The sequence below is a fragment of the Glandiceps talaboti genome, chromosome 1 (assembly GCF_964340395.1).
Source record: "Glandiceps talaboti chromosome 1, keGlaTala1.1, whole genome shotgun sequence".
Lineage (NCBI taxonomy): Eukaryota > Metazoa > Hemichordata > Enteropneusta > Spengelidae > Glandiceps > Glandiceps talaboti.
The window spans coordinates 34,682,690-34,708,902 of NC_135549.1; the positions used below are offsets into that span (position 1 = coordinate 34,682,690).

Consider the following 26,213-nt stretch of genomic DNA (forward strand, 5'->3'; position numbering starts at 1 on the left):
GGTCAAATAACAACATCATATGGTAGGCAAATGAGTAAACATTCAAAAAATGTATGCAAATACCGTAGCAACCATGACCACGCCCATAGCAACAGCCAAACGGTTGTGTATTTCACAAAGATAACAACATGGATTAATAGACAATTGAATAAACGTTCAAAAAATGTATGTAAATTTGCCTAGCAACAAGACCACGCTCATAGCAACAGCCAAATGATCATGTATATTGCAAAGATAACAGGAATAGGAAGACAAATGAATAAAAATTCAAAAAATGTATGCAAATGTGCCTAGCAACAAGACCACGCCCATAGCAACAGCCAAATGATCACATATATTGCAAAGATAACAAAGGGGATTAATAGACAATTGAATAAACATTCAGAAAATGTATGTAAATATGCCTAGCAACAAGACCACGTCCATAGCAACAGCCAAATGATAGCATATATCGTAAAGATAGCAATATGGTTGGATAGGCAACTGGATAGTCATTCACCAAATGAACTTATTGTTAGCATGTTAGCATTTTTAAAAACTGTACAGTTGTGCTACAACGCCATTGGCGGTATTTTTAATGTTTAGCATCCTTCAAAATAATGTAACTGTTACCATGGAAACTGCCTCCTGTGAGTTTACGCAAGAGACTCCAGAGGTGTAACATCAGTTTTCTGATGGCCCAATTATTACTCTAACCAAAAATTGTACTTCAACTATATTGTGGTAACTCTTGTTTTAAGTCACTTGTTGGACCTTAGCTTTCTGACTACCACTTTATGTTTCAATGTGAACAGTTATCTGTGTTTTAAGGAAATATAATGGTTGCCACCGACACACCAACGTCTTCAGGAAGGATATTTTTGCCAAATATTATATTTTTTCTTCATGTTTTATGGCTAATTTTGGTAAAATCCACATAATTTGCTGTTTTGATTACCATGGCAACTGATTTTCATGAACCACATGACTACCATTGTTGACCTCAGCTTAACAAATTACCTTGGCCACAGATTGGTTTGGATGAACATAAAGCCTTGAATATTAAACTAATAATACTTATTATATTAAATAATCAAATCATTAGACTGATGTAGCTTTATTATCTGTTTTTTTTTGTAGCTGATAGAAAAGGTTCCTTTCGTAAGGGTGGAATTGATCTCATCTCAATTACAACTGACTCTCACTCAGAAGGTAAGATAGAAATACTAAATTACCAGACTGATTGCTTTGGTATTTGGTGGGGACACTTTTGGTGTCTAGTTAGGAATTTTTTCAAAGCAAAATGATTGCTTCATACGTATGTGATATGGGTAAAATAAATGTCATTTTTGGTAAAAAACAAACAAACTTAAACTCAAAAGCTACTGGGCAGATTGGTCTGAAATTTGGTGAGAAGGTCCTTAGGGGTGTTTAAATTAAGATTTGTTCATGATGATTCCATCAGTAATATGCAACCTTGGGCTAAAAATCTTTAATTCCAAAACTACTCAGCAGATTGGGCTGAAATTTAATGAGGGTGCATCTTGGGGTGTATAGGTGAACAAGTATTTAGCATATAATGATCTCATCAGTAATATGCAAATTAGGTGTAAAATGTGAATTTTGGTCAAAAACTTATCTCAAAAAGTACTTGGTCAATGGGAGTGAAATTTGGTGAGATGTTTCTAGAACTTAGAAGTGTTATTCTGCAGATTTTGACACATTTTGGCTGTAGCAGCCATGACCCAAGCCCTTAGCAACAACCAAATGGCAGTATATTTTGGTCGAATAACAACATCATCTGGTACTAGTAGGCAAGTGAGTAAACATTTGAAAAATGTGTGCAAATATCCATAGCAACCATGACCACGCCCATAGCAACAGCCAAATGGTAATGTATTTCACAAAGATAACAGGGATTCTTAGAGTTTAATAGACAAGTGAACAAACATTCAAAAAGTATGCAAATATACCTAGCAACAAGACCATACCCATAGCAACAGTCAAATGATCACATATATATTGCAACGATAACAACAGGGATTAATAGACAGTGAATACCCATTCAGAAAATGTATTTAATGTACCTAGCAACAAGACCATGCCCATAGCAACAGTGAAATGATCAGGTACATATGGTACGTATAATGCAAATGTAACATTAGGGATTCATGAACAAGTGAACAAACATTCAAAAAAATGTATGCAATTTGCAAATGCGTCTAGCAACATGACCACACCCATAGCAACAGCCAAATGATCGCTTATATTGCAAAGATAACAACAGGGTTGGATAGGCAACTGGATAATCATTCAGCAAATGAACACCTACCTACATGTAGTATGGATCAGCATGTGGGTAAACATTTTTTAAAACTATACAGTTGTGCTACAACACCATTGGCGCTATTGTTATTGATTAAATGTTTGTGAAATGTTCATTGCTTTGAAAGTTGTACCTTGACATTTCTGATACAGAACATGACATCAATCAAACTTAAACTCTAATGAAGAAATTCTACTAACTTATCTTTTGCCCTTCTAAATCAGCTACAGTTCACCGTGTTGAGCAACCCAGTTATTTACAAGTCATAAACTTCACATTGTCTTCAAAACTGGCAGAAGACAGGGGCTGGATAATACATCAAAATGACAAAGATGATTTGGAAAAACAAACAGTCTTAGAATGGGCAAGACAAAGACTACAACTCGCCAAGAAAGTATCGTAAGTACATATTACAAAATGCACTCAGTAAACCATGGCAACATGGAAACAATTCATCTTGCACTTGTAACAGTTGACACCCGTTCTTTGTTCTACATGTCTCTATTGCACAGGTGAAACATAGATCAAATCTAAAGAGTATATACTTGGTCATGAGCTGACAAAACAATAACAATGACAACATACCATGTAAATGAGTTTAACAGGACCTCCAACCCAACAAGTGAGTAGTTGACGACTACTGAGTTTGACTCAGTATTCCTGCAGTACATTATATTAATTTTGTATACCAGTATACCATGTACACAAGTGATATGAATACACATGCAAACTCCACCAATGCCACCAAGCTGCTGACAACCCTTCCTTAGCAGGATTCTAATTTCTAGTTTCCCTAGACCCCTTCCCCCCCTCTGTGCAGATCCCCCCTCACACAAATGGGTGTGGCTGATATCGGGGTACAAAGATTGGGTATGCTCATTGATATGTGTGTCCTTTAAGCTCCCTCTGCAGACTTCATGATGCTGTAAGAGCCGAATTGGAAGCAGGATTCACAAATAATTGTGTCTACACAATCTGAATTGCAATACGGACAAATGAGGGTTGTGTCCACTTCCACTCACACCATCCGAAAGTTTCAATGCCACTGGCATATTCCTTTCTGGTTTTGATAGGACTGCTTATTTCAGTCATTTCATCAGGTTTAATACATGTATAAGTGTGTCCAATTCATTATTGCAAAACCACCTAACCTATTAATATAAGGGAGTGTCAGCTGCCAAGGGCAATGAGCGGATCACGTTTTGTACATTATGGCATCACTCACCAGTTTATGCTTCACTTCCTCCCCAATTAGACCCTTATGTGGCCAATTTGGCAGGACGTTCGGTACTTATAACAAACAACCCACATAAGGTGACTTATCCATTCTCGTCATTCAGGACAAAAGGTTAGATACTTGGCTCAGACGCAGCCTACAAATGCTGTCAAACTCTGACTGGCTGTTAGTTACTCTGTGCAAATAACTGCACAAACTAACAAATCTAAACTCGTCCCAATTAGGAGACTCTGATTGGTCTATAACAATGTCATGATAGGCAGCATAGACCAGTGTCACTCAGATACCGTGCTCGTATCCCTGCATGTGTCTGCATCCTGTACACCAAGTTCTACACTATGATGCATGGTTGGCCAGTAGCATGTTTAGTCCTCCTCTGAGACAACAAGCTTGCACTACTGCCATACATTCTAATTTCCTGTTTGGATGTTTTATCCCTGAGATGGTTACCACACAATGATGATCAGGATCTCACCTCTGCAGGCAATTGCCTCTGCGGCCTCTCAGGTTCATCCTAAATGAATGCAGAACCCTTCTGGTTCCCAATATGATTCATGGATTACAGCTCTACCACCCACTTTGTCACAGCACAGGGGATGCTCCGACTGTTAGGGGTAAGGAATTCTCTTGCAGACATACCCCCTATGCCAGGCTTTTCATGTGTCCTGTTCAGTTGTTTCTCGACCTGCCCCTGTTGAAGCCACACAGGCTTCCACTAGACTTCAAGTTACCAGTCTTACCAGACCATTTGACTTGGTGGAAGGACCTGGGAAACACACTACTGGGTATATCAAAAAGCCTCTCTGGTACTGTTCACATATGCTTCAAAGTAGGCAGGTCAGGCACTTTTTTGCACTTTTTTCAATGCACATATTGCTCATTAAATCTGCCATACTTAGATAGAATAACACTTGAATGACTAAAATCAGACAAGCACTGTTGAAGATACAGATTTTTAAAGTAATAAATTTTCAGATTTTTTTCTGCCACCATTTTGATATTTTGAAATTTGGGTTGAAGACATTTTAAGAGAATTTAATTTGTTTTACATACAGAAAAAGTATTTTTATACTTAGGCAAAGTGGCATTTTTGCAAGTATATATCATATATGTGAATAAACGTACACTGAAATCACAACTTTGTCTAAAAATCAGTTGCGGCAGAAAACTGTTTTCCAGAAAAAAACTAAACCCCCTAATTACGTATGCATATTTCTTGTAAAGCTCTTTCTATTCATGCTATCAACATGAAATTTGGAATTTGTATGCTTCAATGGGTGCTGAATCCAATGTCACCATTCAAAAAATTTGTAATTGGGCTACAAATATGACAAATGAGGTGGGCCAAATTATGCAAATGTACACTTAAAATATGAAAGAGAATAAAATAAACTGTATTTATTATAATTAGTCTAGTTATCTTTGAATTTTAAATTGTCCCTGCAACAAAATTTTTTTTTTTTTTATTTTTCCAAAAATGCATATTTCTGATATGATCCTGTTACAAAAGACAAACTAGACAGTGATATCTTCACCATGACAACCACTAATGAACATTTCAGATCAGTTTTTCTCTGAAAAAAAGCAAGAGGAAATCTTTGGACCTGGTACTGTAGTATAATATACTATCATCCAGTCATAAACACTTGTTCAGTAACTTTGAATCGACATTAAAATGCACAATCATTCTGTGCAGCATGTACAAATTTGAACCAATACTTTAAAAACAATTATAAGTTGACAAATAATAACAAGAAAATGAAAAATATGAAGTCTGCATACAGATTTTTAAACTCTCCACAACATTACAACAGTGATATATGCTAGTGTACTGTTCTAATTTCAACTTACTGTAGTCTGTATACGTGTGACAAGTATCCAGGCCTAACCTCACACAAGTAGTGAAAATCATTAAATATCAAAATATTTTTTTTTCTATTTTGTACTTAAACATAACACAACACTTCTTCCTGATCATTTTATTGTGAAAAAAGTCAATATTGATCACTTTAACCAACTTTCAGGCCAATTAGAACTAGTGGTATGTGACGGTCGCTACGACCTGGTACATGAACAATGGCGTCCTATTCACACTCAAACTTGACTCACTTGTCGTTCCGAACTGACGGTTCACTAGTAAAACTAAAATCGTTAGTGCAGAGGACTCTCTCATTAAAAATCACTAAAAATACATGATTTGATAGAAAAAACACCAAATTTTAACATGAAAGTATTGTTTACCTGAAATTCCTTGGGCTTCTGGTAGCAAATTGACTGCAAACTTGAACTTTGATTTCAAACGGCAATGAATGGCGGAGAATCACCAGAACGAGGCTGTGACACATCGCACAATGTCATGACCTTTCAAATAAGGGGTCATGTGTGTAGGTCAGGTGACACAGTCCCCTGCACTTTGAAAATGAAGTGAGGAAGTGAAAACGGCCAATTTTTACCGCAGTGCACAGTTGAATAAATGTCATTTTTAAGGTATTTTTTGTCGGATTGCTTCCAAACTTTACTAAAAATTATTTTAACAGAAATATTGACCTTTTAAATGTGAACAAAAAGATGTTTTATTCATAAAAATCTGACTTTTCAAAGCAGAGATATTGTCTTGTCAATGTCAGGGTTTATGTTGTGTACGTACGTCTGACCTGCCTATTCAAAGCAAGGCAGGGACGTGGTCCCAGCAGGACTCTCTCCAACACATCAATTGGTTAGAGATGAAAACTGTTTGGCTTGAAACACCTTACATGTATGATACACATGCAGCCACAGACAGTACAATGCAATGGTGGTGTCTTATGTCAACTGTCAAGGGGTACCTATATACTCTCATTCACCCTTTGTTCCCTAGTAGGGGGGGGGGGGGGAACTCCTGCTATGATGCTTTCAGAGAGTTAGAGCAGTTCACTTAACAGGCAGGCGCAATTTCATCGCAAATGCAATGTCCCGAAACACAGTAGCCTCAACAAATAGTGCCCTCACGAGACAGTGTTCCAGTCTAACTCCATGTCCAAACCCCCAGGAACTAGCTAAAGATGCACTGTTGGTACCATTAAAATATCCCCTGTAATAAAGCTAGCAGTTCCTTGGAGCCTTTTCGGGGTTTTGCAGGTATTTGCAGGCCCTCCCATGAGCCCATAAACCAATCAGTGCTCAAAATGGTCAATGGACGTTGTTTGTTTTAGCCTTAACTACAAGACTCCGCCTCAGTGAATTTCATGCCTTCAGCATTCAGGAGGGATACATGTTTCTCTTGCTACCACTTGAGTCATGTTAATCGCACATGTCAATTTCCTGGCTAAGAACCAAATAGCATGCCTGCCCTGAACAAATATGTATTAAGGCATAACCAGTCAGTAGCCTACCTGGCAGGCTCCCTTGCCCAGTCAGGACCTCTCCACTTGTACCTTGACATTACCAAATCAATCAGGTACCAGGAAGAGATTGTTCATTCCCTAATTAGGCCAATCTCTCCCTTCTGGGATTTACAATAAGACCATCTCTGCATGGCTTGTAAAGACCATCCAGTTGTGTCACCAAATGGCAGGCAAAGGTGACCGGGTTTTAAAAAAAAGGTGGCTGGGGTAAAAGCCAATACGTTAGGGTAGTGACCACTTCATGAGCCCATTATTCAGGGTTCTCCTTGCAGGACATTATGGAGGCTGTCCGTTTGAGATCCCATTATACATTCACTTCCTTTTACCTCTGGAATTGCCCCTAGAGGCTGCAGGTGGTATATTTTAGCTAGGACCGGTGGTAGCCTCTCAGGCTCAGGTCCACTGAGTGTCTTTGCCTATACAGAGGCTGTTGTACCTTCAAATTTCTATCATCGTGTTTTCAATGTCCCCAAAGAGAAGAGTCTTTATGTCCAATCTTGTTGGTGCCCTTCCTGTCACCTTTCTTTTTGTGCTGTGTTTAGGTACTCTGTGCCTATAACGTATCCAGGTAAGTATGCATGACAAAAGTGTAGTTTCCAAAGGGAAACATATTTTTGTAGTGTATACTTATCTGGATACTCAGCACGATCCACCTCCTTCCCCAGCAGTGGCACATTTTTTCCTTTTCTCTTGGGAATACCTAAAATTGTCCATCCGGGACAGGATAAAAACCAGTGTTTAAGACATTATAAGGTTATAAGGTGGACACCTCAGGTGGCCCAAAAGAATCGCCCTACCATGTGTAAGGTTGGAGCTGGGGTGCCTACAAATGATGAGTATCCATGTAAGTATACACTAACAAAAATATGTATCCCTTCAGAAACTACAGATTCATAAATATCTTAGCATATGAAATTATGAACATTTGTCAAAAAGTAACAGATATTGTAGATACTATTGATTGAAAAGAGTAATGCATCACACACAGATAACCAAAGGATGAAAGTCGCTATATGAGAGCTCAAAACACTCCTTGGGGGAAATAACATTTCATTGACCATTATCAAACAATTTTACATACACATGTACATTTGTACGCAAGACAATTAGTTTCCATGTCATATTATATTATTGTGATGTGAAATGGATAATTTGTATTCTTGATGGGATGGAAGAATTGTTTTGTTAATTCTAATTGATTTGTTTGTCCTATCCTAGGATGAATAATTAATAACAAGGGACTAATGTGGCAAGAAATGGTAACTGTAGAATGTGAAGTTCTTTAAATATTCATGAAGGAGAATCTATGTATTGGAACACGTACCCCATGCATAGATAAAAAGTTATATAATGTACATCAACTTTACAAGGCCCCAGCAAAGTAGGACTGTTACCATGATTATTAAATGTTTGACAATGTATTTTGTATTGTACTGAGTGTTGCAAGACAAATACACAATTCCCAGCATGTCTGTCATCACCACGGCCTACATGTGTACATGTATGTGTTACATTGTTTTACTTCACTATTTTTTTTTGCAGTTGAGTAAATATAATTCAAAGACATTTTGTTGGGGCTTTTAATGCCCTTTCTGAGACATGAGACACCTGGCATACATTTTGTACATTCCAAAGCACAATATAGTATACCGGTACATGTATGTATGTTTTATTGCCCTTTTAAGTTTGCTCTGCCTTGGATTTCACTGTATCATCATTTGGCTGCGGAGCAGGTGACCACAAGTTTCCTCCAGCTGCAGTGATCCTGGGCCATTGCTGTCAGTTGTTTTTGGTTTAATATGCCATCCACATACCCCAGGAGACACTTGATATACTCCAGAAACAAGGTCCGTTGTCACCCATGTTTCCGCTTTCCATGGTTTGGGATGTAGACGGAATACTCTTTAACAGACTCCTTATCAGGCAGGCGAAGTACCAGTATATGACCTATGAATTTGAGATGATGGGTCCTGACCTTCTGAGTGGTGCTGTTCCAGTCAAATTGTAAATGGTAGCATTTGTTACCCCGTCCACGCTTTTCATGTTCAACATTTCACTGTGTAATGTGTTACAAGGATTTTAGAACAAATATTATTATGCATCAACAGGTGGTAAACCATGTGACATTCACCATATGTATCCTTAATAGGATCTTATTTATAGAAATCAGTATGTAAGCTTTATACTTATTGAAAAATTCTCATTTTCAGAGCATTTTTTCATTGACATACATGTAATAATTGTCTAACATATGACACAATGTCGTGATGCTGATTTCTGAGAGATTCATATGAAAGCTAAGTAGTCACTTCATAACTAGTCTCTACTACTACAAGCTAAGTAGTCACTTCATAACTAGACTCTACTACTACAAGCTAAGTAGTCACTTCATAACTAGACTCTACTACTACAAGCTAAGTAGTCACTTCATAACTAGTCTCTACTACTACAAGCTAAGTAGTCACTTCATAACTAGTCTCTACTACTACAAGCTAAGTAGTCACTTCATAACTAGACTCTACTACTACATGCTAAGTAGTCACTTCATAACTAGTCTCTACTACTGCAAGCTAAATAGTCACTTCATAACTAGACTCTACTACTACAAACTAAGTAGTCACTTCATAACTAGTCTCCACTACAACAAACTATTAGTAGTCACTTCATAACTAGACTCTACTACTACAAGCTAAGTAGTCACTTCATAACTAGTCTCTACTACTACAAACTAAGTAGTCACTTCATAACTAGACTCTACTACTACAAACTAAGTAGTCACTTCATAACTAGTCTCCACTACAACAAACTATTAGTAGTCACTTCATAACTAGACTCTACTACTACAAGCTAAGTAGTCACTTCATAACTAGTCTCTACTACTACAAGCTAAGTAGTCACTTCATAACTAGTCTCCACTACAACAAACTATTAGTAGTCACTTCATAACTAGACTCTACTACTACAAGCTAAATAGTCACTTCATAACTAGTCTCCACTACAACAAACTATTAGTAGTCACTTCATAACTAGACTCTACTACTACAAGCTAAGTAGTCACTTCATAACTAGTCTCTACTACTACAAACTAAGTAGTCACTTCATAACTAGTCTCTACTACTACAAGCTAAGTAGTCACTTCATAACTAGTCTCTACTACTACATGCTAAATAGTCACTTCATAACTAGACTCTACTACTGCATGCTAAATAGTCACTTCATAACTAGACTCTACTACTACAAGCTAAGTAGTCACTTCATAACTAGACTCTACTACTACAAGCTAAGTAGTCACTTCATAACTAGACTCTACTACTACAAGCTAAGTAGTCACTTCATAACTAGACTCTACTACTACATGCTAAATAGTCACTTCATAACTAGACTCTACTACTACAAGCTAAGTAGTCACTTCATAACTAGTCTCTACTACTACAAGCTAAGTAGTCACTTCATAACTAGTCTCCACTACAACAAACTATTAGTAGTCACTTCATAACTAGACTCTACTACTACAAGCTAAGTAGTCACTTCATAACTAGTCTCCACTACAACAAGCTAAGTAGTCACTTCATAACTAGTCTCTACTACTACATGCTAAATAGTCACTTCATAACTAGACTCTACTACTACAAGCTAAATAGTCACTTCATAACTAGACTCTACTACTACAAGCTAAGTAGTCACTTCATAACTAGTCTCTACTACTACAAGCTAAGTAGTCACTTCATAACTAGACTCTACTACTACAAGCTAAGTAGTCACTTCATAACTAGTCTCTACTACTACAAGCTAAGTAGTCACTTCATAACTAGTCTCTACTACTACATGCTAAATAGTCACTTCATAACTAGACTCTACTACTACATGCTAAATAGTCACTTCATAACTAGACTCTACTACTACAAGCTAAGTAGTCACTTCAAAACTACTCTACTACTACAAACTAAGTAGTCACTTCATAACTAGTCTCTACTACTACATGCTAAGTAGTCACTTCATAACTAGACTCTACTACTACATGCTAAGTAGTCACTTCATAACTAGACTCTACTACTACATGCTAAGTAGTCACTTCATAACTAGACTCTACTACAACAAGCTAAGTAGTCACTTCATAACTAGACTCTACTACTACATGCTAAGTAGTCACTTCATAACTAGACTCTACTACTACAAGCTAAGTAGTCACTTCATAACTAGACTCTACTACTACAAACTAAGTAGTCACTTCATAACTAGACTCTACTACTACAAACTAAGTAGTCACTTCATAACTAGACTCTACTACTACAAGCTAAATAGTCACTTCATAACTAGACTCTACTACTACAAGCTAAATAGTCACTTCATAACTAGTCTCTACTACTGCAAGCTAAGTAGTCACTTCATAACTAGACTCCACTACTACAAACTAAGTAGTCACTTCATAACTAGACTCTACTACTACATGCTAAGTAGTCACTTCATAACTAGACTCTACTACTACAAACTAAGTAGTCACTTCATAACTAGACTCTACTACTACAAGCTAAGTAGTCACTTCATAACTAGACTCTACTACTACAAACTAAGTAGTCACTTCATAACTAGACTCTACTACTACATGCTAAGTAGTCACTTCATAACTAGACTCCACTACTACAAACTAAGTAGTCACTTCATAACTAGACTCTACTACTACAAGCTAAGTAGTCACTTCATAACTAGTCTCTACTACTGCAAGCTAAATAGTCACTTCATAACTAGACTCTACTACTACAAACTAAGTAGTCACTTCATAACTAGACTCTACTACTACAAACTAAGTAGTCACTTCATAACTAGTCTCTACTACTGCAAGCTAAATAGTCACTTCATAACTAGTCTCTACTACAACAAGCTAAGTAGTCACTTCATAACTAGACTCTACTACTACAAACTAAGTAGTCACTTCATAACTAGACTCTACTACTACATGCTAAGTAGTCACTTCATAACTAGACTCCACTACTACAAACTAAGTAGTCACTTCATAACAAGTCTCCACTACAACAAACTATTAATAGTCACTTCATAACTAGACTCTACTACTACAAGCTAAGTAGTCACTTCATAACTAGTCTCTACTACTACAAACTAAGTAGTCACTTCATAACTAGTCTCCACTACAACAAACTATTAGTAGTCACTTCATAACTAGACTCTACTACTACAAGCTAAGTAGTCACTTCATAACTAGTCTCCACTACAACAAGCTAAGTAGTCACTTCATAACTAGTCTCTACTACTACATGCTAAATAGTCACTTCATAACTAGACTCTACTACTACAAGCTAAATAGTCACTTCATAACTAGTCTCTACTACTACAAACTAAGTAGTCACTTCATAACTAGTCTCCACTACAACAAACTATTAGTAGTCACTTCATAACTAGACTCTACTACTACAAGCTAAGTAGTCACTTCATAACTAGTCTCCACTACAACAAGCTAAGTAGTCACTTCATAACTAGTCTCTACTACTACATGCTAAATAGTCACTTCATAACTAGACTCTACTACTACAAGCTAAATAGTCACTTCATAACTAGTCTCTACTACTACAAGCTAAGTAGTCACTTCATAACTAGTCTCTACTACTACAAGCTAAGTAGTCACTTCATAACTAGTCTCTACTACAACAAACTATTAGTAGTCACTTCATAACTAGACTCTACTACTACAAGCTAAGTAGTCACTTCATAACTAGTCTCCACTACAACAAGCTAAGTAGTCACTTCATAACTAGACTCTACTACTACATGCTAAATAGTCACTTCATAACTAGACTCTACTACTACAAACTAAGTAGTCACTTCATAACTAGACTCTACTACTACAAGCTAAGTAGTCACTTCATAACTAGACTCTACTACTACATGCTAAATAGTCACTTCATAACTAGACTCTACTACTACAAGCTAAGTAGTCACTTCATAACTAGTCTCTACTACTACAAGCTAAGTAGTCACTTCATAACTAGTCTCCACTACAACAAACTATTAGTAGTCACTTCATAACTAGACTCTACTACTACAAGCTAAGTAGTCACTTCATAACTAGTCTCCACTACAACAAGCTAAGTAGTCACTTCATAACTAGTCTCTACTACTACATGCTAAATAGTCACTTCATAACTAGACTCTACTACTACAAGCTAAATAGTCACTTCATAACTAGACTCTACTACTACAAGCTAAGTAGTCACTTCATAACTAGTCTCTACTACTACAAGCTAAGTAGTCACTTCATAACTAGACTCTACTACTACAAGCTAAGTAGTCACTTCATAACTAGTCTCTACTACTACAAGCTAAGTAGTCACTTCATAACTAGTCTCTACTACTACATGCTAAATAGTCACTTCATAACTAGACTCTACTACTACATGCTAAATAGTCACTTCATAACTAGACTCTACTACTACAAGCTAAGTAGTCACTTCAAAACTACTCTACTACTACAAACTAAGTAGTCACTTCATAACTAGTCTCTACTACTACATGCTAAGTAGTCACTTCATAACTAGACTCTACTACTACATGCTAAGTAGTCACTTCATAACTAGACTCTACTACTACATGCTAAGTAGTCACTTCATAACTAGACTCTACTACAACAAGCTAAGTAGTCACTTCATAACTAGACTCTACTACTACATGCTAAGTAGTCACTTCATAACTAGACTCTACTACTACAAGCTAAGTAGTCACTTCATAACTAGTCTCTACTACTACAAGCTAAATAGTCACTTCATAACTAGACTCTACTACTACATGCTAAGTAGTCACTTCATAACTAGACTCCACTACTACAAACTAAGTAGTCACTTCACAACAAGTCTCCACTACAACACACTATTAATAGTCACTTCATAACTAGACTCTACTACTACAAGCTAAGTAGTCACTTCATAACTAGTCTCTACTACTACAAACTAAGTAGTCACTTCATAACTAGTCTCCACTACAACAAACTATTAGTAGTCACTTCATAACTAGACTCTACTACTACAAGCTAAGTAGTCACTTCATAACTAGTCTCCACTACAACAAGCTAAGTAGTCACTTCATAACTAGTCTCTACTACTACATGCTAAATAGTCACTTCATAACTAGACTCTACTACTACAAGCTAAATAGTCACTTCATAACTAGTCTCTACTACTACAAGCTAAGTAGTCACTTCATAACTAGTCTCTACTACTGCAAGCTAAGTAGTCACTTCATAACTAGACTCTACTACTACAAGCTAAGTAGTCACTTCATAACTAGTCTCTACTACTACAAGCTAAGTAGTCACTTCATAACTAGTCTCTACTACTACATGCTAAATAGTCACTTCATAACTAGACTCTACTACTACAAGCTAAGTAGTCACTTCATAACTAGACTCTACTACTACAAGCTAAGTAGTCACTTCATAACTAGACTCTACTACTACAAGCTAAGTAGTCACTTCATAACTAGACTCCACTACTACAAACTAAGTAGTCACTTCATAACTAGACTCTACTACTACAAGCTAAGTAGTCACTTCATAACTAGACTCTACTACTACAAGCTAAGTAGTCACTTCATAACTAGACTCTACTACTACAAGCTAAGTAGTCACTTCATAACTAGTCTCCACTACAACAAGCTAAGTAGTCACTTCATAACTAGTCTCTACTACTACATGCTAAGTAGTCACTTCATAACTAGACTCTACTACTACATGCTAAGTAGTCACTTCATAACTAGACTCTACTACTACAAACTAAGTAGTCACTTCATAACTAGTCTCTACTACTACAAACTAAGTAGTCACTTCATAACTAGTCTCTACTACTACAAACTAAGTAGTCACTTCATAACTAGACTCTACTACTACAAACTAAGTAGTCACTTCATAACTAGACTCTACTACTACAAGCTAAGTAGTCACTTCATAACTAGACTCTACTACTACAAACTAAGTAGTCACTTCATAACTAGACTCTACTACTACATGCTAAGTAGTCACTTCATAACTAGTCTCTACTACTACAAGCTAAGTAGTCACTTCATAACTAGACTCTACTACTACAAGCTAAGTAGTCACTTCATAACTAGACTCTACTACTACAAGCTAAGTAGTCACTTCATAACTAGACTCTACTACTACAAGCTAAGTAGTCACTTCATAACTAGACTCTACTACTACAAACTAAGTAGTCACTTCATAACTAGACTCTACTACTACAAGCTAAGTAGTCACTTCATAACTAGACTCTACTACTACATGCTAAGTAGTCACTTCATAACTAGACTCCACTACTACAAACTAAGTAGTCACTTCATAACAAGTCTCCACTACAACAAACTATTAGTAGTCACTTCATAACTAGACTCTACTACTACAAGCTAAGTAGTCACTTCATAACTAGTCTCCACTACAACAAGCTAAGTAGTCACTTCATAACTAGTCTCTACTACTACAAACTAAGTAGTCACTTCATAACTAGACTCTACTACTACAAGCTAAGTAGTCACTTCATAACTAGACTCTACTACTACAAGCTAAGTAGTCACTTCATAACTAGACTCTACTACTACAAGCTAAGTAGTCACTTCATAACTAGACTCTACTACTACAAGCTAAGTAGTCACTTCATAACTAGTCTCCACTACAACAAGCTAAGTAGTCACTTCATAACTAGTCTCTACTACTACAAACTAAGTAGTCACTTCATAACTAGACTCTACTACTACAAGCTAAGTAGTCACTTCATAACTAGACTCTACTACTACATGCTAAGTAGTCACTTCATAACTAGACTCCACTACTACAAACTAAGTAGTCACTTCATAACAAGTCTCCACTACAACAAACTATTAGTAGTCACTTCATAACTAGACTCTACTACTACAAGCTAAGTAGTCACTTCATAACTAGTCTCCACTACAACAAGCTAAGTAGTCACTTCATAACTAGTCTCTACTACTACAAGCTAAGTAGTCACTTCATAACTAGACTCTACTACTACAAGCTAAATAGTCACTTCATAACTAGTCTCTACTACTACATGCTAAATAGTCACTTCATAACTAGACTCTACTACTACAAGCTAAGTAGTCACTTCATAACTAGACTCTACTACTACATGCTAAATAGTCACTTCATAACTAGTCTCTACTACTACAAACTAAGTAGTCACTTCATAACTAGACTCCACTACAACAAGTATGTTTTATATTGAACAATATTGTGTTATGTTTTTCACAATCGTCTTGCCTTTATCTGTTGTATTTTGACTCTAGACAAGACAACCAAGTCAAAGCCAAGCAACTTGGAAATGACAAAGCATTGGTGAATCGTTACTATGGTGATACCAAGAGAGAAGCCATGATGAAATACACAACTAAAAAGATGTCAACAAGTAGCAAATGTACAGCTTCATCAAGTCGGTTAGCACCACCTAAAATACCAATTATTGTGGAACACGACACTTATCAAAAGTTTTTAACAACTCTTCCTGATGGCACCAGTACTGTCTAGTATCCTTTGGTAATCTTTTCATGTTTATTTTACATGTGTTTTGTTTGTTTGGTACTTGTTAATACATTGTGTTTTCATAAAAAATGATGGTTGGCTGTTGTTACTGAGCAAGTTCTAATTATCAAGTTTATGTCCTGCAAATATTCATTAGATCTGCTGGATGTCAAATAGTATCAATGTTGATTATCTTCATATGAAATATGTCAAATGTGGTAATATACAATGTAGCTTGTAGTTTTAATGATGACTTATTTGCTTATTTAATGATTTTTGGTAATCTTAGACTATATCTTAAGTATAATTTAGTACATACTTCAAATATAAAAACTTGTTGATGTGTCGCTTTCAGTTTTAATGCCATGGGTAATTTGGATAATTAATGATTTTCAGCCTATTAGGCTATATATAAAGTTTGCAAGCTTCAAGTTCTAATACATTTGTGACACCAGGGTGAACATCTCATAAAGCATATTGATGTTAGTAGCTCTTAAAGTCTTAATGAGTAATTTGCATAATTGTTTCCAGTAATTAGGCTATTTCTTCAAAATGCATACTTCAAATTCAATATAATTTGGTACATACTTCAAACATATCTAATCACATGTGATCTGTTGCATTCCAACAATTATTGTGTGTAGGAGTGAAAATCTAAAGACTTTGCCCTTATGGAAGGCATTCAATTAAAATCTGGTTGGTAAATTACTTACCTCAGCAAGTACTTTGACATGATTTAACATGATTGCCATGGTTGTAAATTAACCATGGCAAGACAGGGAAGAAAGCCTCAAAGGCTCATATAATCCCTTGTAGTGTTCATGTACTGGTCCAGTCTAATTTTAACGTCCACAACAGTATACATATGTTTGGCATCCTTTAGATAACTCACCAAGTGTATCATGTACTGGTTTATTCTAATGTTAAAGTCCACAAGAGTTTTGACTTGGATGATGTGCTCTGGTAATTTGTTCGATTGAGATATGACGTGCTGAGAGAAGAAATATTTCGTAATATCCAGTCTGACTAGATTTTTCAAGTTTTAGTGAGTGTCCTCTTGTCCTGTTGGTTTGGTAAGGCTTAAATAATAGCTCATAGTCACTTTTATCAAATCCCTTGATTAAACGAAACATTTGAATCAAGTCGCCTCTCCACCTTCTTTCTTCCAAAGTGGAACCTTATATTAAGTGTCCTCAGTCTATCTGCATAACCTGAATTTTTTTTGTAGTGTGGGTTCCAAAACTGGATGGCATATTTGATGTGTGGTCTGACTAAAGAGTTGAACTACTTCATGATGACAAATTTTGATTTGTGTGAAATTTTCTGTTTGATGATACCCAGAGTCCTGTTTGCTTTTTAGTTGCAGCTGTACAATGATGACTGGTTTTCAATGAGTTCTGAATCAATACACCCAATCCCTTTCTTCTGTGACTGAATTCAATGGTTTATCATTCATGGTGTAATTGTGAGACTGATTTGATGAACCAATGTGCGTAATTACCTTACATTTGCCCACGTTAGAAGACATTTGCCAGTCTTCAGCTCGTGTAGTTAATCTGTTCAAATCATCTTAAAAATTGTCACAATCAGCCTGAGAGCTAACGGTTGTACACAGCTTGGTATCATCTGCAAATTTCAGTATGTAAGACTGTACTACATCATCAATGTCATTGATGTATACTATGAAAAATAAAATGGGTCCTAGTACAGATCCTTGGGGTACACCACTGGTGACAGCTGACCACTTAGATGCATTTCCATTTAGTACTGTACGCTGTGATCTGTCAGTAACCAGTTCTGAATCCAAAAACTGATCTTCCCTGTTACTCCATGTGCTTGTAGCTTTGAAACTAGTCTTGCATGAGGAACCTTATCAAAGGCCTTACTAAAGTCTATGTAAACTATGCTATGTCTATTGGGTTTCCTTCATCCACTGATTTTGTTACAAATTCAAAGAACACCAACAAATTTGACACACATGATTTACCTTTGGTGAACCCATACTGACTATTTTTGATGAGTGAGTGGTTCTCTAAGTGTTCTACCATGGCATTTCTTATCAATGTTTCCAATACTTTACACAGAATACATGTGAGACTTACTGGCCTGTAGTTACCAACATGGTGTTTTGGTTCTTTTTTGTAAATTGGAGTCACATTTGCCTGTCTCCATACTTTGGAATACTTCCTTCCTTGTATGTTTTCAGGACCTGGCATTTTGCTTGAGTTCAATTTGATGAGTTGGTTGTATACATCCTCTGTAGAAATATCAAATTGTGATAGCCAATCATTCTAATCATCTAGAAGAAGTTCTGGTTGTGTAAAACTGTCCCTAGCTTCCTGGGTAAAGACTAAACTAAAAAATGCATTTAGTGTCTCTGCTGCCAGTCCAATTCTAAAACATTTCCAGTTTGGTCCTTCAATGGACAAAGGAGTCCTTTGTTTTTTGCTTTCTTCGTGTATATGCATAGAAGCTCTTTGAATCCTTTTTTATGTTTTCACTTAACTTCTTTTCAAACTGGCATTAGCACGATGAACTTGTCTAATAGTATTCACTTGTACTTAGGATTGTTTATATGCTTGGAAATCATTATAGTCTTTAGTACAGGCATAGACAATAGAGTCTCTCTCTATTGTCTATAGTACAGGTGTATTTCTTCCATGCATGGTAATTTTTCTTGATATGCTTTAATACTTTTTTATGTCGCCACATTGGCTGCTTTCTTTTTTTACTTGTCAGATAAGTCTGAAATTTGGTAGGGATTTAATTATTTCGGGATGAGTAGATGTAGAATTGTTCATGACAGTGATATCATCGGAGATATACAAATAATGATAAAGCTGCCAATTAATGATAACATAACAACAATATCATCAAAACCTTGATGAAATAATGATATCATTATCAAAGAATGATTAAATAACTACAAAAAGGATAAAAACATAAATTAATGTTTGTAACTTTGTCAAATAATAATGAAATGTTCATTAAATAAATACGAATTAATAATGAAACGTCAATTAATTATCAAATAATGATAACATGGATAACATCAAATAATGATGAAATATCAATTAATTATCAGATAATGATATGGATAACATCGTCAAATAATGATGAAATATCAATTAATTATCAGATAATGATATCATGGATAACATCGTCAAATAATGATGAAATATCGATTAACTATCAGATAATGATATCATGGATAACATCGTCAAATAATGATGAAATATCAATTAATTATCAGATAATGATATCATGGATAACATCGTTAAATAATGATGAAACATCAATTAATTATCAGATAATGATATGGATAACATCGTTAAATAATGATGAAACATCAATTAATTATCAGATAATGATATCATGGATAACATCGTTAAATAATGATGAAACATCGATTAATTATCAGATAATGATATCATGGATAACATCGTCAAATAATGATGAAATATCAATTAATTATCAGATAATGATATCATGGATAACATCGTCAAATAATGATGAAATATCAATTAATTATCAGATAATGATATCATGGATAACATCGTCAAATAATGATGAAATATCAATTAATTATCAGATAATGATATCATGGATAACATCGTCAAATAATGATGAAATATCAATTAATTATCAGATAATGATATCACGGATAACCGTCAAATAATGATGAAACATCGATTAATTATCAGATAATGATATGGATAACATTGTCAAATAATGATGAAATATCAATTAATTATCAGATAATGATATCACGGATAACTGTCAAATAATGATGAAACATCGATTAATTATCAGATAATGATATGGATAACATCGTCAAATAATGATGAAATATCAATTAATTATCAGATAATGATATCACGGATAACATCGTCAAATAATGATGAAACATCGATTAATTATCAGATAATGATATCATGGATAACATCGTCAAATAATGATGAAATATCGATTAATTATCAGATAATGATATCATGGATAACATCGTCAAATAATGATGAAATATCGATTAATTATCAGATAATGATATGGATAACATCGCCAAATAATGATGAAATATCAATTAATTATCAGATAATGATATCATGGATAACATCGTCAAATAATGATGAAACATCAATTAATTATCAGATAATGATATCATGGATAACATCGTCAAATAATGATGAAACATCAATTAATTATCAGATAATGATATCATGGATAACATCGTCAAATAATGATGAAATATCAATTAATTATCAGATAATGATATGGATAACATCGTTAAATAATGATGAAACATCAATTAATTATCAGATAATGATATCATGGATAACATCGTCAAATAATGATGAAACATCAATTAATTATCAGATAATGATATCATGGATAATATCGTCAAATAATGATGAAACATCAATTAATTATCAGATAATGATATGGATAACATCGTCAAATAATGATGAAATATCAATTAATTATCAGATAATGATATCATGGATAACATCGTCAAATAATGATGAAATATCAATTAATTATCAGATAATGATATGGATAACATCGTTAAATAATGATGAAATATCAATTAATTATCAGATAATGATATGGATAACATCGTCAAATAATGATGAAATATCAATTAATTATCAGATAATGATATGGATAACATCATCAAATAATGATGAAATATCAATTAATTATCAGATAATGATATCATGGATAACATCGTCAAATAATGATGAAATATCAATTAAATAACTACATAATAAGGATAAAACTCAATGATAAAATAATATTTAAATAATCGTATCATCATCAAATAATAGTGAAATGTTCATTAGATAAATACGAAGTAATAATAAAACCATCAATTATTTATCAAATAATGATGAGATTAAGAATTACTGTTGAAATAACTGCTAAACTAATTAGCATTTGCAAGCAAAGCAGGTGTCAGTGAGAAATTCCATACAAAACTTTCATGAAGAAAACTTAAAGTAATTGGGTAGCAATCACAACTGATTCTGATGTAATCCGACAAAGCATGAAGTATTTTGGGCGAGATTGACTTTGAACTTTTTATTAGCTCCGCTGTCAGCGAAAGCTGAAAGCGTAGCTTTAGGTATAGGTGGGTATTGAGGTATAGAGAGTAGAGTGAATCATAGGTGTCCGTCAAACTTTTATATTTTCACTATTTTCTCTGAAAGTAACAGCCAGAATACTTCGATATTTGGTGTGCATGTTCCTTGGGGGGAGGCTATTCAGATTTGTTCATGCCAAGTTGATCTGTGCCATTTTCAATTTTTTATGATTTTTTTTCCAAAAATGACATTATCATCAACTCCTCATAAAGTTCAAGTCAGATTGCTTTGATATCTGGTGTGTTGATGCACAGGGGGTAGCTTACTTAGATTTGTTAATTTCAAGTCAGCACGTCTTCTCTTCTATTTTTTATGATTTTTTTTTTGAAATTTGAAAAAAAAATGAATATGTTAATGAGCATAATGACCGACGCCATATTGGAAATCAGTCCGCGAGACTTTAGGTAAAGTGCAACTTTTCAAAAGACACTATTGACGTCAAACAAGCAATGTAATATGTGCTATAGTCTTAATTCTACGCATTGTGCGCCCAAATGACAAATATTTGTTCGAAAAAGGTTTGTAAACTTCAAATCCAATTCACACACCACCCCTCCTACAGAATGGTTCATTCCAGTATATGATCATTGTGAGAAGTCTTCCATGCCTGAACTGAAGTGTTTTTGACAGAGTCAGTCGTCAATAAAAACGATAATACTCTTTCTAAAATTACCACATTTTGAAAGGGAAAGTACTTTGTAGTTCATTTACGGAGTTTTGTTTTTGTACGATCAATATTGGTGGCAAAATTACAGCGTCAAAATTGCCGATGTGGTAATAATGCACGACAATCCCAAGTACCCGGATGCACGAGGGACTAACCCAGAAGCAAGTCGTTGTCAGCCATACGTTACAGTGCAGTGGTAACATCGTCCGAGAAATCGCTGCGTTCAGTGTCATTATTCACAGAATTGTTGTTTTCGAGTGAAACCCCGTCTTGAATTGTATAACTCTAACAAATGAAGACATGTCAAGTTATATTTTGAAAGTTGTATCGCTAGTTTGAGACGATTTTCTCACGTACTATCGGGGCTTACTTGGACTTGGACCTTACTCCAGTTCATCGGGAAGTTTAGCCAGCCCGATAATTCTTTCTGGTTTAGTTTACAACACTTTTGATCGCGCAGATTTTGTTGTTGTGATGAAAAGAAATTAAAAAAAAGACCACTTCAACCATTTCGTTGTGTTTTATTTATGAAAGGTAATCGAACATGAACGAGTGTTACCACTGTAACCAGGAGGGTCTATGCTGTAACGTATGGCAAGGGTTCGACATACACGCTGGTCCGCTATCCCGCTATCCCGCGAGTCTAGTAACTTTCTGTAAGGACCATGTACCAGTAAAGGTTACTAAATAAAATGCCCATTGCAGGTAGTCCGACGGGATAGTGACTTTTCGATAGGTATATCAGGGAGCTCAGAATTCAAACCACCGGCTATATGATGAATTCACGGTCATAGTAAAATTCATTTGATTTTTAATTTGCTATTTTGACCAACTCCGGTTGTCTATTCGCGATAAAATTACGATTAGTTTGGAAACGGGGTAGATTTTCTATGATTCCGTGTCATAAAAGCATGTGTTGTGTAGTTTTCGAAAAGCACACCCGGTGGGAAAGTCGCCCAACAGACGACCTCGCGCCATTGCTGTACTACGTGGCACTTTATTCTGGCGGAATGTCTCTTGAAAACGGGAATAGCGAACGATGAGCCAATCAAGTGAGACCTTTCAAATGTAGCTAATATTATAGCCAATAAAATTAGTTGTACGATGATATGTGTATAATAAGTCCACTGTAACAAGTAAATAGTAAAGTTGAAATCTTTGTCGCATGAATTCGTATTTATGTACGGATGCGTAGTCTTTCTGAACAGTAATTCTTAGATCAGTTAGTATTTAAACTACGTTTCTGAGTTAATTATTCGGTAGGTTATTGACGAGCTCCCTTTGTAAAAACGCTGTACAAATTGGATGTCGGCGTTCGCCCGGCCACGTTCAACGGAACTAGTGAAGCTCAATCATAACAATGGTGGCTGTCAAAATCGAAGACGCAATTTGACCGTGTTGTTATTTCAGTGAGTTTATTCAGCAAGAAAACAACGTGTTCTATGTTTTTGTACTTCCTACATGATGTGATGATCGTTTTTTTTTACCGGTACAACTTACAGCCTACAATGAAACTGCTAACTTACTTAGTAACACGATTCCGTGTTCCGTGTTCATGTTTTGGTATTCAGTTTGAAAAATTAAAATCCTGAACTTTATTTTGCGAACGGTTTTGTCATTTCTTAGTAATTATAGGGCCGACTGTATCACGTTTAACGTTTATGTCAACCCGGAAGTACATAGACACGAAAATAGACGAAGTGACTTGTACATGTAATTAGTAACAAAATTTTGCTGTAACTGCTGGTAACCTTCAAATTTATTTATTTTTATGTTGTAAATACATTCTAATATGCACTAAGGACAACACTATAAAGACTTGCTCTATGGGAAGGTAATTTTTTGTCTTTTAAAAATGCAATAGTTAGATCAATGTGTACCAGAAATGTTATGTAGTATTTAAGCTAGAAATAAGACCACATAACATCTTATTACTCCCCCCCCCCAATTAAGACAAACTACTCACAGAAAGCAACAAAAAAAAGAGAAGAAGATCCAAAACATAAAAAAGAGAATAAAATTACAGTAAGGAGTTGATGATGCACAAACAACTACAACGAAATAGACAGTTCAATTACAACAGTGTTTGAAATAAATATGGGCTTTGGAAAAGTGAATTAGAAGTAGAGATGAAGAGCCTAAGTGAACAAGCGAAAGCACTTAAAGATAGGACCACCAAATTTTTTGCAGGACTACTACGTTATCAATTTTACTAGTCCTGTGGGATAGTGACTTTTACTCCAGTGTCGAACCCTGTTGGCTGAGAATGACTCTCTTTCGGGTACTTGGGGATTGTCGCCGTACGGAAACTAAGATGGCGATTAATACATTTCTTCCCTATATATATATATATATATCTACTACAACTAGTACAAGTTGAATGTTGTTGACTTGGTAAATTTGTTAGAAAATTGAAATTGAAATTGCCTCAAAATTATTTTAGATCCCTAGTTTATTTCATTCATCATTAAAATTTTCCAGGGTTAAAGCTGTAAGACACTGGAATTATTTATAGCCAACCTCAAAATCCTCTTTTTTTCTTTTTTTTCTTGTGTGCATTTCCCAGTCATTTTTTCCCTGAGATTTTGTGCAATTTTTCATAACAGTAGATTTTTGTTATAAAATGGTGACTATGGTATAAAAGTACAATACATTACCAACTTCTGTGTAAAATGTGTTTTATAGTGAGACATCATATGAAACCACTAACCACTTTATTGCATCGCTAAAACAAAACTGCATAGTAAAGAGCTGAAGAACTGAACCACTTCTACATGTCACCAAAATAAAAAATAAAATAAAAAAAACCAGCGGAGCTATTCTGACCGATAGGTCGCTTGTTTGAACATGTCAAATATGCACAAGAATTGTGATTCCCTTACAAACAGTGAGTCATATGCATAATTTATTCATGTGATTTGTCATGAAAGCTAAAATTATTTAAAATTATTTCAAACAATAACAATTAGTTATCTCAGGAAAGCTACAATTATTTCAAACTAAATGTCCAGAGACGAGTAGATTTGAAAAACATTAAAACGTTTTGCGTACACCTGTATGGTGTCACATCTGGCTGAAATCTCATGATATGTGAGTCTTACTTTACTTTACTATTGAGGACTTCTAAAACTGGTGGTCATTACCGGCCATGTTGGAATTTTGTATACATGGTTGAACTTCGTGATATACTAGTACATTTACGATGGCCAACTATTTACTAAAAGTGTTTTCTTATTAAATTTGAACATAAAACCAATGATCAGACACAGCATCACCACTTTATCAAAAGGTATATGAGTCTGTTATACTTTTTTGACGATGTTGAAGAATTTATTTCCAAAAATTTGACCAAATTTGACGTTTTTCTCTAGCATTTTGCTTCCACCAAGCAGTAATTTTTAGCACAGTGCTATAGGCGTAATTTTCAGTAGTGCTATAGGCATCAAGTAGTGTGTGTGCGCGCACGTGTGTGTGTGTGTGTGTGTGTGTGTGTGTGTGTGTGTGTGAACGACTTAAAGTTAAAAACCGCCAGATCGATTGGCTTGGCACTTGGTGGGGACATTACTTAGGATGTGTTAAATCTTGGACACTATGATTAAAACAGGTTTATTTAAATGCACAATCCTTAGGCATTTAAAAAAACACTTTGTACAAAGAATAAGAAGTCACACATTTTATGGGGAAAGAAAAATAGAGTCATATCAAGACCTCCATGATCATACTGTGTTTGGCAGGTTAAATTTCCTGCTTGATACTTTGGTGGGTGTATTACCTTGGGTGTCTAGTTGGGAAATTATTCAAATCAAAATGATCTTATAACTGGTGTGATTTGGGTCGAAAAATGTGATTTTTAGTCAAAAAACTTTAACTCAAAAACTACTGCACAGATCGGTCTGAAATTTGGTGAGAACATTCTTAGGAGTGTTTAGATTAAGAAATGTTCATGAC

General features: G+C 35.2%; 1 protein-coding gene across 4 annotated transcripts in view; it reads left to right on the forward strand.

Moving 5' to 3' along the window:
- The window catches only part of LOC144453994 (uncharacterized), a 111,543-nt gene that overhangs the window by 15,937 nt on the left and 69,393 nt on the right, over positions 1-26,213 (forward strand). For 3 of the 4 annotated variants that reach the window (XM_078145401.1, XM_078145384.1, XM_078145410.1), the window contains 3 exons: positions 1,120-1,191; positions 2,530-2,704; positions 16,226-16,462. In XM_078145401.1, coding sequence (XP_078001527.1) covers positions 1,120-1,191; positions 2,530-2,704; positions 16,226-16,462 — 484 coding nt within the window. The remainder of the gene's footprint in view (positions 1-1,119; positions 1,192-2,529; positions 2,705-16,225; positions 16,463-26,213) is intronic. The other variant, XM_078145393.1, reaches the window with a different exon arrangement.